The sequence below is a fragment of the Carassius carassius genome, chromosome 5, assembly GCF_963082965.1.
Source record: "Carassius carassius chromosome 5, fCarCar2.1, whole genome shotgun sequence".
In the NCBI taxonomy this organism is placed as follows: domain Eukaryota; kingdom Metazoa; phylum Chordata; class Actinopteri; order Cypriniformes; family Cyprinidae; genus Carassius; species Carassius carassius.
Window position 1 is genome coordinate 24,500,440 of NC_081759.1, and position 20,881 is coordinate 24,521,320.

At 38.9% G+C, this 20,881-nt stretch overlaps 1 protein-coding gene across 2 annotated transcripts in view; it reads right to left on the reverse strand.

Annotated features, from left to right (window-relative positions):
* Positions 1 to 20,881, reverse strand: part of adamts3 (ADAM metallopeptidase with thrombospondin type 1 motif, 3) — a 121,895-nt gene that overhangs the window by 8,122 nt on the left and 92,892 nt on the right. The window contains exons 16-20 of one of the 2 annotated variants that reach the window (XM_059550201.1): positions 17,969 to 18,052; positions 17,427 to 17,507; positions 13,700 to 13,863; positions 2,906 to 3,062; positions 2,140 to 2,272 (exon numbers count right to left, since the gene is read on the reverse strand). In XM_059550201.1, coding sequence (XP_059406184.1) covers positions 2,140 to 2,272; positions 2,906 to 3,062; positions 13,700 to 13,863; positions 17,427 to 17,507; positions 17,969 to 18,052 — 619 coding nt within the window. The remainder of the gene's footprint in view (positions 1 to 2,139; positions 2,273 to 2,905; positions 3,063 to 13,699; positions 13,864 to 17,426; positions 17,508 to 17,968; positions 18,053 to 20,881) is intronic. The other variant, XM_059550202.1, reaches the window with a different exon arrangement.

Consider the following 20,881-nt stretch of genomic DNA (forward strand, 5'->3'; position numbering starts at 1 on the left):
CATTAACATATCTAAAAAAATTTTTTTTTTTAATGTATCTGTCGTGCACCTTTAAGGACATTATTTATGTTAATTTTCAATAGTATTAAGAGTTATCAAAGAATCAGTCTGCACAGAGTATTCATTCCTGTGCCTCATTAGAAGATAATCGAAGTCTAAGTCATACTCACATATCTGCTGAGAGGAAAGCCACATGATTTTATTATGATCCCATTTAAAGTGTACTTATACTGTGGAGCTCTACAGCAATAGTCACTCTGCTGCTAGTTTATCAAATAAACTGATTACTTGTTTGAAAAACCTACTAAAGTATATTCTTTCATTTAGTAGTCTTAAATATAAGAGATTATTTATAATGCTCAGCCATCTTAGTGGCAACCATTTTATTACTTTCGCTAATAATACAAGTGGATTTTGAGATGCTGAAAACCAACTAAAACAGAGACTTGTAATCCAAAAAAGATTAATAAAACATATTTGCAAAAGCGAAGTCACTCCAAGTTATCAGTATACATATTCAGTCATTTCAAAGAAACAGTGTGGCTTCAATGAAATGTTGCTCTCACAGACACTGTTTATATCCTTGACTGCTCAAGTGCTTATAAATCACACATGGATAGAAAAGTTGATGAAATATGAAGATGTTACAATGTAGTCACAGCAACAGAGACTGTCATTATTGTTATCATTTACAGTGGGGATGGGCAGGACATATTTTATCATGGCCACCCCCAACACTTCAGGGCCTGTATTCATAATACGTCTTAAGGCTAAAAGTAGCTCGTAACTCACCGATTTAGGAGAAAATCTTACAAATAATGGGAGTGTTTAGGACTCCTACATTTTTCCTCTAATAGTATTTCACAAAGCGTTTTAACAATAAAACTAGCTTCCAAATCCGTGAAAAATTATGGGTAGTGAAGAGGACTCCTAAGTCAATAAGACCGAACCACAAACTATCCTAAAAGGGCTGTTGCTTGCAATCTCCCTCAGAATATATACATTTTTAGAAACATTTGACGATAATGAGCTATTAAAAAGGTATCACTTTTGGTTTAAGAGATTATCCCAACTCTAAATTGTCCTTTGATTATATCCTTGTTTTCATCAACCAGCTGGGCAAGAAGTAACAGCTGTTCTTGTGTCCAGTTTGGTTTTCTTTTACATTTGCTTGCCTTACTATCAGCCATGATTATTCTGACAATTAGTGACACGTAGCCTGTATTTTAAAATAAAAAAATGCAATTAGCAGTTTTATTTTTAAACCTTTATTTGAATATGGCAACATTATTTTGAGCTCTTCAGTATTTCTATGAATAATACATCTCTTACAGAGACTATTTGCCAATCACTGTAGGCACAGTTAGTAAGCAAGTTGGCATCATCCATAGCAACGAGGTCAACCCCGTCCTTTCTCTCAGCTTAAGACTTCTTTCTATTCCTTAGTAAAAGTTTGTCTCAGCAACTTTGTGAATAGGTTTTAAGAGAAAACTCTTAGCTAAAAACTTTTTCTGCTATTTAGGAATACTCTTAGTGGTAAGATCTTGAATGTTTATTTTTTTCTTTGAGCACTTAAAAAACACTACTCAAAAATTGTCAAAGATAATAGCTGGAGAGGGAGTGGGATTGTGATGTTGTGACGTAAATTAAATGCCATTTACATTCTACTGTGCATATTTAAATGAAAAAGATGTTCATGGTGCATTAATCATAAAAGCAGGCTATGGACACTTATTGGATAAAAACAGAATAAAAGCAGCTATGTACAGCTATATTTCTGGTTTTCTTTCAGAAAAATCATCCAAGGCTCCAAATTCAGTAGAAACTAAAGGCTGAAGCAAACTATTCCCAGCTATTAAAAACATACATGCACAATCACACTCTGAGATTTATTCATAGCCTCTGACAAAATAAATGAATGAAAAAGACCTCCCAATGGTATAAAGCAATCAAAACCCAGCTCTGACGGGAAACATGAGTGCTTATACATTATTTAGTGATGTTTAGATTGAGTTATATATGATGAAATAAGAAATCATGTACTGTAATGTACCATGAAAAGCCACTCCAGTTTTCATTTCAGTGAAAAAGACTACAGCTATTGTGAGAAGTATTAAAAACAGTTTAATTTCGACTTACTGTGGCTGTGTACAGTCCTGTAAGTTACACATTCTTCGAATAGGTTTGGGTTTCTTGCTGACATCACAGTAGCCTTTGTACACCATTTTGTTGTCCCCTTTTTTACGACACCCATATTTGGTGTACTGGAATCCTAAAGATTAAATAAAATAAAAGAGAAAAAAGAAACATGATGTGTATTGTTACCAGTCATCAACAATCTGGGCTGCCAGAATGAAATCCCTCATTAATCTCAAACGACTCAATAGAACCTGATGTTGTTTCTTGGGTGTGACTATTATTAGTTATGTAGAAATTAATAAGCTAATGAGTTAGAATCATTTATAGTAAACTAAATATAAATTGATAAAATTATGATACATAACATTGATTTGAATGATTGGATACAATTGAAAAGGTCGAGAAATATTTTATATGATTAAAACTTGCTTCATTGTAAATTACTAGGTTCATTTAATGTTAGATAATAATTGAACATATCTAACACCTGTTTCACAATGCATACATACAGTATACTCACACAGGACAATTTGTACTAACCCAATTACTCGATTGCTTGTATCATTGCAAAATGTAAACTATATATCGCTGCCAGCTCTAATCTGATAAATGCAGATTTAAGCCAAGAAGACATTAAGATAATATAAATCTTAACATCATGATTTTCTGAAAAGTTGCTTTGAAAAATGCTATCAAAAAAAATAAAACACATATATATATATGAGTTATCTAGAAGAGCTGAAAAATCATACAAAGTGAATGTTACCTCCAGCGCAAGGCCTTGAACACTGGGACCAGCTGTTCAGTGCCCACTCATATGTGTCCTCCTGAATGACATTATTGTTGTTAAGGGGCACTGAATCTTCATGGATGATGTATCTGTACATTAGCGTGGACCTTGTCTCATTGTCTTTAGGTATAATCTAATGGACATAAAAAAAACAGGACAAAAGTATCAGAAATAGCACAGTGATATATACAGGCATTTTGGTTGTGTATGCAACGATTTAGCATTTGTTCATGCATATGTAAGAGATTTATGTGTTGCCCTCTGTGTGAGAAGACTCAGGTGAGGATTTGTATAATTACATTTGAAAACAAAACAAGCTTGACAAGTTTTACTCCGCAAGCTTTTGGAGTTGTTTCAAGGATGACTAATTTTGCATTCATTTCACTTCTTGTAACTTCCAATTTCATGTTTACTTCAGATACTCATATTCTAATAGTGATTCTTATTTTCTTAAAGGGGTCATGTGATGCGATTTCAAGTATTCCTTTCTCTTTGTAGTGTTACAAACTGTTCGTGAATAGATAAGATCCCTTAAGTTGCAAAGACTAAAGTCTCAAACCCAAAGAGATATTCTTTATAAAAGTTAAGACTCGTCCACGCCTCCTCATGCTGTCACGGCTTACGCTGCTGGAAGGAACATGGAGCCGAAGGATAAACGAAACAAGGCTTTATTAAATCCAACATAGGCATTATCCAAACATGGATCTCAGAGGAAGACACAGGTAAGTAGCAAGTAACTGGTAGGGAGTAACAAGTAACAAGTGACTGGTAGACCCGACCAAACATAACTGAAAGGACAAGGCTTTTGTACAAGGGATAATTGGGGAAACACAGGTGGATGGAATCACTAAATAAACAGGGACAAGGAACACATGGGGAAATGAATAGACACACCTGGGAACTAATCAAACCAAACACGGAAGACAGAAACTGGGTCACAGGGGCAAAAACACACTAAATGAGTCCCGGTATGTGACAGTACTCCCCCCTCCCGGTAGGTGCGTCCTCGCACCGTAGAAACAACAAACGGAGGCGTGGTTGGGAACTTGGGAGGAGGTTCCGGTGGAGGACAGCCTCCCAGGAGGGGGCCAGCAGACAGGGACCACGGAAGGAGGAGCCAGGGAGGAGACGACGGAGGGAGGAGCCAGGGAGGAGACAGGAGGGATCTGGAGCAGGAGGCACCGAGCAGGGCCCAGGCCACAGCCATAACGGCCCAAGGTGGGGCCGACGGTGGAAGGAGCCATGGAGGAGGAATGGTCGCCGACTCCAGGGACTCGACCCACGGCAACGGAGCAAGTGGAGGAGGAGCCCGAGGATGGACGTCGCCAGAACAAGGCGGAGCCTTAGGGACGAGGGAACCAGGCAGAACATGTGGACTGCCGGGCCACGGCGGAGAGGAAGGAGCTAGGAGCCATGGTGGAGCCGACGGGTCAACGGGCCGAGGCGGAGTCCAGGCCTCAGAAGCTGGAGGCGGAGGTGAGGGAGACGCCGACCAAGGCGGCGCTGGAGGATGGCGGTCCCGCTGAGCTCGCACCACAATGATGGTAGGCTGAGGGCGAGCAGAGAGGCAGCCAGACGACAGCGGAGGAGGAGGCAGGAGTGAGTGGGAGGGTGGGAATTTCGGAGGAGCAGGCACTGGAGTGAGCTCTGGGGCTGGAGCCCGTCCTGGGTTTAACTGGGGTTCAGAAGCCCGTCCTGGGCTTAACTGGGGATCAGGAGCCCGTCCCGGGCTTAACGGGGGATCAGGAGCCCGTCCTGGGCTTAACTGGGGATCAAGAGCCCGTCCTGGGCTTAACGGAGGATCAGGAGCCCGTCCTGGGCTTAACGGAGGATCAGGAGCCCGTCCTGGGCTTAACGGAGGATCAGGAGCCCAACCTGGGCTTAACGGAGGATCAGGAGCCCGTCCTGGGCTTAACGGGGGATCTGGAGCCCTTCCTGGGCTTAACGGAGGATCAGGAGCCCGTCCTGGGCTTAACGGAGGATCAGGAGCCCGTCCTGGGCTTAACGGAGGATCGGGAGCCCGTCCTGGGCTTAACTGGGGATCGGGAGCCCGTCCTGGGCTTAACTGGGGATCGGGAGCCCGTCCTGGGCTTAACGGGGGATCGGGAGCCCGTCCTGGGCTTAACGGGGGATCAGGAGCCCGTCCTGGGCTTAACGGGGGATCAGGAGCCCGTCCTGGGCTTAACGGGGGATCAGGAGCCCGTCCTGGGCTTAACTGGGGATCAGGAGCCCGTCCTGGGCTTAACGGAGGATCAGGAGCCCGTCCTGGGCTTAACGGGGGATCAGGAGCCCGTCCTGGGCTTAACGGGGAATCAGGAGCCCGTCCTGGGCTTAACGGAGGATCAGGAGCCCGTCCTGGGCTTAACGGAGGATCAGGAGCCCGTCCTGGGCTTAACGGGGGATCAGGAGCCCGTCCTGGGCTTAACGGGGGATCAGGAGCCCGTCCTGGGCTTAACGGAGGATCAGGAGCCCGTCCTGGGCTTAACGGAGGATCAGGAGCCCGTCCTGGGCTTAACGGAGGATCAGGCATCGGTGAATTGAAAACCCCCTCATTTTGACCCATTTGGCGCTCCACATTTTGCTCCCTCGTGGTGGGCAGTGTCGCCGGCTCTCGCACCTGGTCTGACGGGTTGCTCTCTGTCATCGGTGGGCTCGGGCTTATGTCCCGTACCATGGGGAGATTATAGGCTGGGCTCTGGGTCCAGAGTGGACCTGGCGAGATCCTCCATTGGGCAGACCGTGAGAGGTGACCCATTTCTCACCAGATTCCACTCTACAAACGCGGCGAAGTCCTCCCGAGGACCATCTTCGTTCGACAACGCTCTGCACTTGGAGTTCAGGCTGGCGTGATAGAAGCAGCAGAGCGCGCTGTCCGGGTAGCTGGTGGCATTAGCTAGCAGTAAAAACCGTCTGGTATGGTCCTCGAGAGAAAGTTCCTCCTGCTTCAGCAGGAGAAGGAGGAATTCGGGCGAAAGAGGGGATCCATGAGACACTATGGAAAGAAAAAGACTGAAAAAACAGAAAACAAAACAGAGGGAAAACACGCAGGTTTTTAAACTTTTGGGTCGGGTCTTCTGTCACGGCTTACGCTGCTGGAAGGAACACGGAGCCGAAGGATAAACGAAACAAGGCTTTATTAAATCCAACATAGGCATTATCCAAACATGGATCTCAGAGGAAGACACAGGTAAGTAGCAAGTAACTGGTAGCAAGTAACAAGTAACAAGTGACTGGTAGACCCGACCAAACATAACTGAAAGGACAAGGCTTTTGTACAAGGGATAATTGGGGAAACACAGGTGGATGGTATCACTAAATAAACAGGGACAAGGAACACATGGGGAAATGAATAGACACACCTGGGAACTAATCAAACCAAACAGACAGAAACTGGGTCACAGGGGCAAAACCACACTAAATGAGTCCCGGTATGTGACACATGCCACAAATAAAGAAAGGCATACATTTTATTCTCGCTGTTGCCACCGCCGCCATGTTGTGGAGACGCTGTTTCATTGTGAAAGCGAAAATACTTTGTTTGGCCTTACAAAAGAGGACACAACTAGAAATCAGTGGTCAAGTTGTATTTACAACACTGTTCCAGAACAGTGCAACCCAAATATTCAGATGTGTGCAGCACATTTTATGGAGGACTGTTTTTCATAGTTTGTAAGTACGTTTACATATTTAATGGATTTGCCACTGATGATTCAGTATAAGTCATTATAGTCCATAATTATGTCCCCACTGGATGCAACAAATGGCTCGTTTGTAATGGATTTTATTATTTTTGTCTTGTCACCGGAACATGCATCACAGTATGGCAAGGGGCGTAACATTTCCGTCACATGCTTTCGGCATTGGCATTCGGCCAATCACAACGCACTGGATAGCTGGCCAATCAGAACACACCTCAATTTTCAGACTGATGAGCTTTGTAAAAAACGACACATTTCAGAAAGGCGGGACATAGAGGAAAAATAATAATGTACAGTATGTGGAAAATAATGTGTTTTTTTTTTTACCTTAAACCACATAAAAACATTTCATTACACCAAAAACAACAAAATAATGTTCTTTTTAGCAACATCATATATGACCCCTTTAATATGTCTCCAACCTGATATAAAATCAATATGCAAGTTAGAGATTAGTATTCAGAAGCCGGCACACACAATTTTAAACTTTTTTAAAATAATTTTTGAATTTTTGATTGTGAGAAAAAGGTGGTGAATCCATTAAAATGCTAAAATTTCCACATCAATTTTGCCTAAATTTGAGGTACCTAGTAGTAACCTTTTTTTTCATTCTCTAGTGGTAGTTGATGGTCAGTTAGACTGGATATTTTAACTAGATTCATTAGATATATCCCTAATGTGAATCGTCAAATGTCTGTGTGAGTGTATGCTGCAAATGTAATTTCCCAGCTGGCATAAATAAATACTAACACTAATCATATCCTTTTGATCAATTTGTAAAGACATATCAGACATTGTATTTTCTATACTGAATACATTCCCATTTGTCATTGTTAACTGAAACAGAATTTGTATGAATCACACACTGATCAGAAACAAATCTGTGTGTGTAAAGGTTACAATATCATTAAAAACACTGGCCGGTAAATCCACTGATAATCTCCAAGTGGAAGACAATAAACACCGTTTTTGCTCTGCATTAGGTTGTTAATTTCTCTGCAAGCAAGGTTTAAAATGCTTCTAAAGATCTCCACGTATCTTCTAAACTGGCTGATGTCAGTGTTTGTGAATTCACCTTAAAGGGAAAGGAAGGATATCAAAGAGAAAAATCACAGCATTCAAATCAAATATTTTTTAGCAGAACTGAATACTTAATTTACACAATGACATTTTGTGGCTGAAATATCAAGAGAGTTTTACAGCCTGAGAACAAAGAGGGCTTGTGCTCATTAAAGAAATTATGAATTATGGACTGTAATACATTTTACAGGAAAGTGTCAATGTGTTTTTCCATGAGCTTATATACGCTTTATAGAAAGTAGGTCATACCACACAAAAGATCCTAAACAAGGAAATATTCAAATGGAATTGCAAAGTGGAAGTATAAAAACATTTTTGCTTTGACAAGCTAAAGCATTCAAGTTAATCTAGCTGAATTGATGTGATATGACCTGAAATGAGTTTATGCAAGACAGCTAAATTATAAGATTGGCCTGAAGCAAACTGTACAGAGAAACTGTAACTTAATATTCCTAAATCCTAAAAATTTAAGTGCATAAAGACGTTTGTTTCATTATTTATGAAAAAATCATTATTTATGTTGCTGTACAAAAATAACTACCAACCAAATATTATTGTCTTTTTTTAAGATTAAAAAATCTAAAGTTAATGCCAACAGCATGTATCACATTCAAAACAGTGGACATCACATCACCATTTAAACTTAAAAAGAAGAAACAGCCAAGCAACAGAGAAGGACAGCAGCTTGTAAGTGTTTTGTCTTGTTTTCTCATTAGACTACTGTGTGATCGTCATTGCTAGGAAAGTTTTTGGTTTAAATTGTGTGCGTCTTACCCTGGTAAATACGTGCTGAAAGTGGCACTTGGTTTTGCGTTTGCATATCGTGGGACTGCCCAGTTTCGATCTGCTAAATAGTGAGGCATGGCCAAAGCCAGTGAAAGTACTTAATTAGCTGTTTTGAGAGCACTTGTCAGAAGAAACAGCCGAGCAACAGAGAAGGACAGGAGCTTGTAAGTGTTTTGTCTTGTTTTCTCATTAGACTACTGTGTGATCATCGCTAAGAAAGTTTCTAGTTTAAATTGTGTGCGTCTTACCCTGGAAAATATGTGCTGAAAGTGGCGCCAGTTTCGATCTGCTAAATAGTGAGGCGAGGCCACCTGACTTCAATCACAGGTAATCAGGCAAATACAAAAGCGGTAGGTTTCACTGCGGCAGCAGTCGCGGCAGCCCTCATGTGAAGACCGACGAGTGTAAATACAATCGACTCTACCTGCGTGACCCCACCGAGCAAGGACATCGACAGGGCACTTGAGTATTGCTTTTCTCCTCTCTTTACTTTTTGTATAGCTTGTTCTCAAATATTTCTTACACTTGTAGTCACTTGTGCTTTCAGATCTCTACTATCACTACTAACACTTGGAGAGCAAGCTACGTACATCGCAGGAAGGCCTGTCTGACAAACCTACGGCCTGTCCCTCTGACCTCTACTACTACGCTCTCTATTCCAGTTGGTCTCTGGAACTGCCAGTCTGCAGAAAACAAAGCAGACTTCATTTCTTCTATTGCTACTCATTCCGGTCTCTACCTCATGGCACTGACTGAGACTTGGATCAAACCTCAAGACACTGCCACCCCCGCAGCCCTCTCCACTAATTTCACTTGTTCCCACACTCCTCGTACGCTCCTCGTACGCTCACTCTCTCCATCTCGCGTATCTTCTGTGGTTTCATCCTCACTTCCTGCACTCTCTCAGTTTTCAGCTCTGGACACGAACAGCGCTACGGACACTCTTTGCTCCACTTTAACATCTTGCTTGGACAACTTATGCCCACTGTTGTCTAGACCAGCACGCACCGCCCCATCTGCCCCCTGGCTGTCCGAGGTTCTCCGTGAACATCGCTCTAAACTCAGGGCTGCAGAGAGGAAATGGCAGAAATAAAGAAACTCTACCGACCTCAGTGTGTATCAGTCTCTCTTCTCTTCCTTCTCTGCAAATGTCTTCACGGCTAAAACATCCTACTACCACAACAAAATTAACAGCTGTTGTGACGTTCGGACACTCTTCAAGATTTTCTCTTCTCTTCTTAATCCGCTGCCACCAGCTCCTCTATCGACTCTTACAGTGGACGACTTTGCAGTTTTCTTCACAAATAAGACAAGAACCATCAGTGACCAATTCTCCACACCGCAGACTGAGGACAACTTCACAATGACCGACGCACACTCTTTCTCCTCCATCTCTCCACTCTCAGTGATGGACATTTCCAAACTTCTTCTGTCCAATCATCCTACTACTTGTCCACCTGATCCGATCCCCACTCACCTCCTTCAAGCGATCTCTTCTTCAGTCATACCTTCGCTTACTCACGTTATCAACTCCTCTCTTCACTCTGGAACATTTCCCTCAGCATTCAAGCAGGCTCGGGTAAGCCAGTGGGAAAACCATCTCTCAAGAAACCATCTCTAAATCCAGCGCTTCTTGAAAACTACAGACCGGTATCCCTTCTTCCATTCATTGCAAAGACACTTGAGCGAGCTGTGTTCAACCAGCTTTCTATGTTCCTTGTACAGAACAACCTCCTGGACAGCAACCAATCTGGCTTCAAAAGTGGCCACTCAACTGAGACTGCTCTGCTCTCGGTTACTGAAGCCCTGCGACTAGCAAGAGCAGCTTCAAAATCCTCAGTACTTATCTTACTGGACCTGTCTGCTGCTTTTGACACCGTTAATCACCAGATTCTCCTGTCCACCCTCAGAAAGATGGGCATCTCTGGAACCGCACTTCTGTGGGTTAAGTCCTACCTCTCTGACAGATCCTTCAGTGTGTCTTGGAGGGGTGATGTTTCTAAGTCACAACACCTTGCTACTGGGGTTCCTCAAGGCTCAGTACTTGGACCACTTCTCTTCTCCATCTACATGACATCATTAGGATCTGTCATTCAGAAGCATGGCTTTTCTTATCACTGCTACGCTGATGACACCCAACTCTACTTCTCAATCCAACCAGATGACGGTAGCTGCTCGCATTTCAGCCTGTCTGAGTGACATTTCTAGCTGGATGAATGACCGTCACCTTCAGCTTAACCTTACGAAGACAGAACTCCTGGTGATTCCAGCTAACCCATTGCTTCATCACAATTTCTCTATACAGCTGGGTTCGTCAACCATTACTCTTTCGAGGACAGCCAGAAACCTAGGATTTAAGCTTCACAGACCACATTGCTACAACAACCCGGTCCTGCAGGTTTGCCTTATACAACATTAGGAAGATTAGACCCTTCCTGTCAGAGCAAGCCACCCAACTTCTTGTCCAAGCTCTTGTTCTCTCCAGATTTGACTATTGTAATGTTCTCCTGGCGGGCCTTCCTGCATGTACTGTCAAGCCTCTGCAATTGATCCAGAATGCAGCAGCAAGGGTTGTCTTCAATGAGCCAAAAAAAGCTCAAGTTACTCCCCTCCTCATCAGGTTACACTGGCTACCAGTAGCCACTCGGATCAAATTCAAGGTACTGATGCTTGCCTACAAGACGACCACTGGCATGGCACCAACATACCTAAACTCACTGGTTAAATCTTATGTGCCCTCCAGAAGTTTGCGCTCTGCAAGTGAACGACGCCTTGTGGTGCCATCCCAAAGAAGTTCAAAATCACTCTCAAGGACCTTTTCCTGGACTGTGCCCAGCTGGTGGGATGACCAGTTTATACTGCTGAGTCTTTACTCATTTTCAAGAAAATTCTAAAGACTCATATTTTTCGACAGCACTTAATCAACTAATACTAGCACTTTTCCTTTTCTTGTCTTTTCATTAAATAAAAAAAAAACCTGGCTATGCGTTCTATACTAGACTAACTGAGACTTGTCATGGCACTTGTATACTGTTGTTGTTCTCTTGTTGTCCTGACTGCTTCTATTGTTCCCATTTGTAAGTCCCTTTGGATAAAAGCGTCTGCTAAATGATTAATGTAAATGTAAACTTAAGACCTTAAGACCTCTACAAAAGATGCCATGATTAAGCCTGATTAAGCATAATTAAGAAAACTGTTTTCTCTGACCACTCCACACATCAGTAAAATGATAAAATGGAAGCGTATTCACATCATTGCCTTATTGTGTATGATATCTATATTATATATGTATTATATTTTATCACATTATATTCTTAGTGTATGCAACAATTACTTTTACAAAATTTTCTTATAGAATTTACATGTATTAGTTACATTTACTGTACACATTTGGCTTTTATCCAAAATTTTATCAGTTTAAACATTTCCTGGCAATTGAACCCATGACCTTTTTGTTACTTGCACTATGCTTTACTCTATCAGCTAAAGAAATTATGACAGATTGCATGATCACTAAATATGCGTATCCTATAGATCCTATACTGCTGTGCTCCTCTTGATATCTCAAAAGACAGGCCTCACATAGCAGAGCTGCAACCCAAAACTCAATGACAATGTGATGCAAGTTATCTAGGACTGGCAGGTTTGTCCTACGAGAATCTTTTACAGTCCCTGAAATGAGTCTAAAAACCCCAACAAATGAAATTGTGAAATCTGTCAGGAACTAAAATTTAATACAAATGTCCAATCTATTCATTATTACCCATTGCAACATCTTAGACTAAGGTCAAATATAATAAGCTATCACTAAAGATAACTTTAGAAGGCTCACAAACTCACAACACCTCTACCAACCTCAAAACATGAATATTCGTAACCTGAGCATTCCCATTCCTATGTATGCAGTTATGCAAATTGGAGAAAAGTCACTGAAACTATTTTCCCCAAATCATCTCCAGTGTCAATGCAATTCAACTACAATGGAATAATTAATTCAAAGTGCCAATGACCGAACAACTCTGTTTCCAAAAGGCTGTAATTTGTTATTTATAAGTGCCATTTTTTTAAACACTTGTTTTTGCCACTGAATCAATGTTTTTCTCTTTACTAAGTAAAGTCAGATAGTCGTCTCATTCTCTCTTCTAAACTGTTTATCACACCAAAATACCTCACACCTCCTTTCAATGCATGGCTGAAAAACCCATTTAAACCCAATGTTGCTAGTAACCTTCCACATTCACACTGGGCTCTGATCTCCAGGCTAAAGAATGAGTTCAGAGAGACAAAAAGCTTTGACTGACACATTTAAAAATGGGTGATTTTCCCTTAAAATTCCTTAAACTTGAGGACCTTCAGTTCACACACACCACAGCTTCAATAGATGTCAGATAGAACCAAGCCAAGCCTTTTACAGTAGAAGAGTAGGAAAATTGTAGGAATATTGGATCTCTTAACGAGTGAAGTCACACACATGCATCACAGAGCTAGTGCAAGATGGACATTTGTGGTTAGAAAGTATTTCATTTTTTCTTTCCTAGAAAATGAGATTGTTTTATTAGATAAGGCTGAGATTGTGTTAGAAGCATGCATAAAGAAAGGGAATAGAGGGAACATAAGGAGGAAACACAATAGGCATGTCAAAATGAATTAATGCACACATACACACACATCCCTTTAGTTTCGCTCTATTCCTCATATAAATAAATAAAGATGTGTTGGAAATGGAAATAACTCCAAAATCCATGCCTTTAAAAAGTTCACACATATTCTGGCCAACAAGGACACATATTTTCATGGCTCATAATAAAAATATGTTATTTAAAATTGAATTGTTAAAAATTAACTTAAAGTCTAAATAAAAAAGGAACTAAAAACTCTAAAAACTGCAATCAATCCTACATTATAAACATTATAAAGTACAACATTAAAATGAATATTATTTTTGTGATTTGCTAAAGATGACCTTTTATGTGTTATTGAATTATAACTGTTATTAAACATTAACTTTAAGTAAACATCAGATGAGGACAAAGATATTTCATATGTTAAAATAGGGAAAGTGAGATTCAAAATTTAATATCCAGTATTGTCTACTCTACGTAAAAAAAAAAAAAAAAAAAAAAATACACATATTGGCCAATAACCAGTATGGTACCTATCAAGCATTCCTAATAATTGAACATTTTATTACAAATGTTTTCTTTACCAGAACAACAACTGCATCTTGTAGAGGACCATCAGTGTGAAGAGTCTCGACATCGTCCTCGATGAGGTAGTCCCACTCCACTCCCATCTCGATGAAGCGCCGAGATCTCACATCTTCTTCTTTGCTGTTGAGAATGTAATGCCCAGTTGCCTGGTTCTTGATAGCTGCAATCAGTGATTAATTACAGCTCTTCAAGAGTTCAGGGATAAAACGTTAACAGAATGATCTGGATCACTCTTTTCAATTAAGGCACTGTATCAGCCACTGAATAAGATGATTAACTTTTAAAACAATTAGCTTTTTTATTTTAATGTGCCATTTCAATGTCTAAAAGCTTTATTGCATTTTCAGAAACATGATGCCAGCATTAAATGCTGTTGGACTATAAAGGCTATGAGGATGTGACACACTGACATAAAAACATAAGTACATAGCGATTAGGTAGTCATTCGCTTGAATGTCAATGGTGATTACAAGGAAAGCAGTGCACACGTCAAGCCAATCACCATTGCTACAGGTCATCAAATGTCATTTGTAATATGTAAAATTAGATTACGTTCCAGAACAATAAATATGGAGTACTTTGTCTGTTATGTTAAAATAATAATGAATAAAATATGAGGCAGGACTGCACAAAAGGTTTGATGCAATGAAATCAAAGTTGGCCTTTGATTTCCTACTGTACATGCTTAACATGAGTAGTTTGCTTTAATTTTTGTCAGCATAACCATAATATCTTAACCTTCAAAATGACAATTCACCCAGGAATGAAAATGTCTTATTGTATGCTATATTACAAACCATATCAGAGTATTGAGTTAAAATTTAAGGTGTTATTTACAAAACATCTTTTTAAATCTGACTTAAAATATGTGTTCACCATTCAGCTTAAAAACTTTGCTATTCCACTTGTGATCTTTAAAAAATCATTTGTTTTTTAAACATAAACATAATTATTTCTGTGTGAATTATTTCCTAAATAAAATTTTTTCCTGCCCATTTGATTTGATTTTTCCTGCCCATTTGATGACTAACAAATAGACGGAACTGGTTAGAATGCGCTAAAGCCTCATTCAGACTTTCAGCCCAAATCCGATTTTGTGCATATCTGGATGGAATCTGATTTGAATTACTGACTGTCCACACAGCATATTACATCTGTTCATATCCAATTGTGTGTCCATGAGCTGAATGGTCAAACTGAAACGGATTTGCGATTTGAATAGGATTTCAAACCACATATAATGTAACTTGAAACAAATGAGCAAAAATCGGATTTCATAGTTCGTTTTCATTCAGACAACGACTAACTGAGAAGATATCTTCATTCAGATATCTAAATATGATCGGATTGCAATCGGATTTGCAAAAAAAATAAGATTTGGGCTGACAGTCTGAACGACGCTTAAAGGTCTTAAACATAAAATTAATCAGAGCAAGCATGATGGGAATTCACATGTAACATACATTACCTAAACCATTAAATTACCATGCAAATAAATGCTTTTTATCTTAATAATAATAATAATAAAAAAATTGTCTAATGGAGACAAACATATATACTGTACATAAAGTACATATACATTTCTAAACTATAGCATTTTGACCTACAAAGGAATCTAATTATTGAAATCAGTTATGTTAAATATATGGATAACAGAAATTTGTATTAATAAGCTACTAAGCAACCCCAAAGGAAAGTATTATTGAAAAAAATTACCTATGGAAGACCTCTTGGAAGGTTAACTGGGTCAGTGAAGTGAAGCATTGAAAATCTTATCTAACTAATTATAATAAGTTTAGGTTTAATTAAAAGTTCAACTACTGAGGAGTATTATTCAAACTCCTACATTTATGGAGAAGCAATTATAAGAAGGGGGGTATTGTTGAAATAAAAGCAACTTCAATAATGTGCATTACAAAGTGATAATTTCTGCCTGTGTGGACTATTCAAAAAGAATAGTATTAAGAAAATGGGCCAATCGATCTATTTGTATTTCTGGCTTTTAACTCTGCACATAGTTAGAAGAGACACTGTAAAGCACAAGACAATATTTTCTTAATGTTACAGATCAGAGAGAACAAAATAAACCTTGATCAAGAAAGGACTTCAAAGAAAGCAAGTGATTTTAGAAAAATTAAAGGGGTCATTGGATGCGAAATGCACTTTTACATGTTGTTTGAATATAAATATGTTGTCAGTGTGTGTACTGTACACAACCACCCTATAATGATTTTTTTTAATCTCCTAAAATCTTTTTTTTTAATCTCCTAAAATCATTTATCACAGTGTGACATCACACAGACAGGCCCCTCTCATGATTGTTGATTGACAGTGGCGTCAGTATTTGAACTGTTTTATTGTCGGATGTAATGATGAACATAGCAGTCTTCATTTACTCCCGACACCTGAACCACTGAAGATGCAGTGAATTTAGTTTTATTAGTTTTTTTTAAGGGAATGTGCCCCTGAGCTACCTAAATGCGTTTATGTTTGTGTGAATCATTCGTGATCCAGCTTCACCAACAGAAGTTGTTTTTTTATGAATCTTTGCAAATAGCCTTTCCTAATAACGTGCTAGTTAGCAAGTTCCGTGGCTAAATGTGGCTAAAGGTTTACAGTCTCTCAGAGAACTGTAGTCACCCCAGAGAAAAGAAGGGCAGGGTCAGTAGATCTCATTAGCATTTAAAGCAGCATGCAACAAAAATGCTTGCTCTAAAAAGGGCCGTTTTTGGCAAGGTAAAAATGGTGTTCTTTTACAAAAAATTTTACCAAAGTATGGTATAGACTTTTCATTAAAACCCTAAAAAAATCATATCAGGTGGTGGAAAATGGGCATCCAATGACCCCTTTAAGAACTAGCACTGAAAACTGTCTTTTATTCGCATTCTGCAATGGAACCTTTCTTGATATCACATGAAGCTCAGAAATGGAACAGAGTAATGCTCACAATTTGATAGCAAATGGAGCTGTACTGTCACAATGTGAATTAGCCGGTCAGCCGAGAAAACGAATTTCCCGTGGGTTGTGTCCGGATTTCTAATGGGTTTCTAGAATAGAGCTTTTGATTTATGAGTTTAATAAAGCCTGTGGTTAGCACCACTTTAAGAAACTTTCATTTACATTAACGCTTATGCATTTGGAAGACACATTTATTCAAAGCAACTTAAATTGCATTTAAGCACACATTTTATCAGTTCTTGCATTCTCTACTGTTTGAGCTACAGAGATGTTCAGGTTTTGTTTAACCACATTAATATTAATTAACTCATCAAATCACACTCTGAGTAGTTGTAGTAGCAACATTTTAGCAACTTCTGCATTAAAACCAAAAATTGGTTTTAAAATTCAAGTTAGAGCTACTTGTGGTACAAAATGTGAAAGATGATTTGACTCTTTAAAAAAGAAGGGGGGAAAAAAGAAGAAGAAGAAAAAAAACTATTCTAAAACCCGCTGAAAGTTCCATAATAAACCCATGGTTTGAAAACACCTATTCTGCCACAGACAAATTGTGGGGGACAGTGATTGTCTCTGTAATCAGTGAGACCAATTCTGTCTAATGCACTTCCAGGCAAATACACAAGCTCTTTTATGTGAATACACGGCTGAGATGGATATGTATTGGGGTGATATGGATCCATTATGCACAGTTACCCGGAACAATCACAGAATACATAACCATGCAAATTGATCTTCTTGAGAAACATGAGGACAGATATCACTTACCAAGAATTTGAGGAGAAGCCTCATGTTCTTGTATGATCACATGTCTAGCCCCAGGAGGAATGAGAAACATCTTTAGGTAACCTTTGCAATGGCGAAAAAAGGGCAAAGGGAGAGATGGCAGAAGCAATTAGTTAGCTAAGAATTTCTGCTACGGTTTGATCTTTGCAGAGATGGGCATCACTAGAAGGCATTGCTACTGTGGTACATTTCTAAAGCTTTAAGATTTGAACAGTCAGAATATTGCAACTGTCCATCAAGCAGGATCCTGACAAGCCTACGAGACAAGCATCAAAACATGGCAAAAGGTTCCCTGATCCATTCATTTTATCGATTCACACCCATGTGAATAGATGACATCCTTCAGAAGCTCAAATAACAATGGCAGATGAAAATGAAGACGGTGAACAATTGTTATGTAAGGCTAATTAAAAAGGACGCTGAATGGCAGGGCCTTGAGTCATTTTGCAACACAAGAACATAAAAACACTAGTTTTGCCTTCTCTACCAATGCCCATTCCTCTGCAAAGCATGATACCACTCACCCATCACATTTCTAGAATCCTCTGTTTCATTCAGAAACACATTGCGAGCTCCTTTCGGCAGCAAGAAGGCTCCTCTTGTTTTCCCTTTAGGATAAGAAGGGTTTGTTATGTCATTTTGCCCTGCACTCTATGCCATTGACATGTCAAAAGCCTCTACATCAAAGCTAGGCTTTGAACCACTCACTAGCAGCATGGCGCCTGTCTGAGACATGGATGTGACGTAAAAAAGTGGCCACTAGTCTAATCGTTGCAATGGTGGATCAAGTCACTTAAGGCGTCGTCTGCTGGAAGGTTTTATCATCAATAATGTAAGCGGGAAGACATTGACAGAGAAAGATGGGGCTGCTGGGTAATGCTAAAAGAGTTCAGATGAGGTTAGAGTGCATGCCAAACGAAGCAGGAATAAAATAGGGTTGAGAAGGGAGAAAGGGAGATTAAAGAAAATGGACAGAAATTATAGTTAGTGTGTGATTATGGTGGGGGAGAGATGTCGTACAGTATATGTATAATGGGACCAAAGAGAGAGCATATTTATATTCTAAACCTATTAGATTTACTCAGGCTTCATGTTATTTGTTTCTTTAGATTATATACAATTTATACTTTATTTTATAATATTTTGAAATGAGAAATCTGGACATCTTTTATTAAGACTCTTATTTAAAGGAAGTGTTGAACCAAAATGAAAATCATTTACTGTTGTTCCAAACCTTTATGGAACAAAAAAGGAGACATTTCGAAAAATGTTGATGTCCAAACAACATGGAACTCCACTCACTTTCACTGTATGGACAAAAACACTGAGACATTTTCCAAAACATCTTCATTGTATTCCTCAGAAGAAAAAAAAAAAACAGGCATACAGGTTTGGAATGACATGAGGTCATGAGTAAGTGATTCAAGTAATTGGATTAACTTAATCATTTAATGTAATAATAGTCTTTAACTGGCACATGGCACCACAAAGCAACTTCAAGTCAAGTATTTAGGGAAGATTCTAAGTTAAATCTACATCAAGCTTATCGGTGGCATAATGTCTATCAGCATAGAGAAAATTATTTTAATCTGTCCCTTATTTTGTAGAAAACAAAGGAAAAACACTTTTACTCTAATGCACTCACAATGGAAGCCTATTGTGTACAGCAAAGCTAACTAATAATTAACCCAGTGGTACTGTGGTACAGTGTATATAATAGAGCTGCTTAACATTCTGGGTTAAAAAAAGTACGTAAAACCAAGTTAAAACAGTAAAATTTTAGTAAAATATCTAAGAATATGAGCAAAGGATGGAACTGTCTACAAAATGCTGTTTATGGAACAAACGTCAAACAGGAATTTCATTAATAATACTAAATCAAAGGCTTCTGCCTCAAAAGGATTAATTAAACAGATTTGAGACATTCTTTTTTTAAGAAAAGAATGACCTTCGCATTTCTGCTTCTTACATATTCAATACATTTACCACCTGGGTATCCATTGTAAGTGCACTTAAAAATTAAAAATGGGTTTTTAATTTATATCAAGTGCTGAATATTGCTTCAAATCTACAAGCTAGAGTTAATGCAAAACACAGTAATACTACGGGGAGAATAAGTGTAGGATTAGATAATACAAGATACTTGCAGGTTGTGTTTTCCAACATTTCTTTTTGGGATCTCTTGCTTAACTTTTTTCCTGTTAAAGAAGTGATCAATTGACAATAAAACATGGTAGAGTTAGAGAAAGGTCAAAATGCTGATTAAGTTCATGCAATGAGTTGAATGTAGGACAATATATAAATGTCATTAAAATTTGTGATAGCATCACAAATTGTGTACAGACACCAATTATGACACATATTGTATAACAAAATCAGGATTTAAACATAATGCAAATTCTGGTTAAAGCCAGAATGAAACATTCATTCATTTTCACAAGTAAATATAACACATGTGGCACCATCATAATTAAGTGCACATTCTGCATTCATAACACACATGAAGGCACATGTGAAATCCTCAAACAGAGCTAGGAATTTTGCCAAAAACAAAATGGTCCTATATAAAAACAAATATCTCTATTAAGCCACATGCCATGCTTGAATCCATACTCTGTGCGAGGGCTGTTTTTTTAATGCATTTGCATGAGTGTGCGTTATCATCAAGGTATATATACAAGGCATCTTTATCAACATAAATGCTTAACATAAAACATAAATGATTGGTAGAACAAGCAAGAGCATATTCTGATATATATTGTGACAATATTGTGACAGGCTTTGTACAGAGTCACTGTTTGCCTGTAGCTCAATATGTGCAAATTCCGATTCATTTTACCAGCACGGGTCACAAATAACATCACTAAAACAAATGTAAAGGTTGAAATTTCATCACTGTTTGCAAACAGTGAATTGATCTATTATGTGACATGAATGAGAAATACAAATGAAAATGTTCTCTAGATGCAGGCAAAACCTCCAATTTGTCTGATAAAGACTGAATGTAGACTGAGTGTTATAAGACATTTGATTGTGGTCATTTACTCTATGTATAGCAAAGAGGATGGAAAGTACAGATGCCCCTTACTTGTAAAAGTGTTTGTCAAATAAATCTCTAAAAATGCTCTTGCTTTCTGTGGTGTTAAAATAGAAGACTCATAGTAAAAATGAAAGATATCAATAAGTACTATCTTGGACACAGTTTAAAACTCTAAAATTAACTTTAAAACAAAACAGGTTCTCTTTGAGTATGCAAAGTAAATAATTAGAACCAATTTTCTCACTTCTCCTTGAATACTAAAATAATAATGATGCTTATTAATCTTATTAATAAATCACACATGCATAAATCAATTAAAGCAGGCCTGCCAACTTTTGAGTTCAACTTGGAGTGAGAATTCCCACAGCAGGTTGGGTGGGTGGGTGTATGGGTTTAT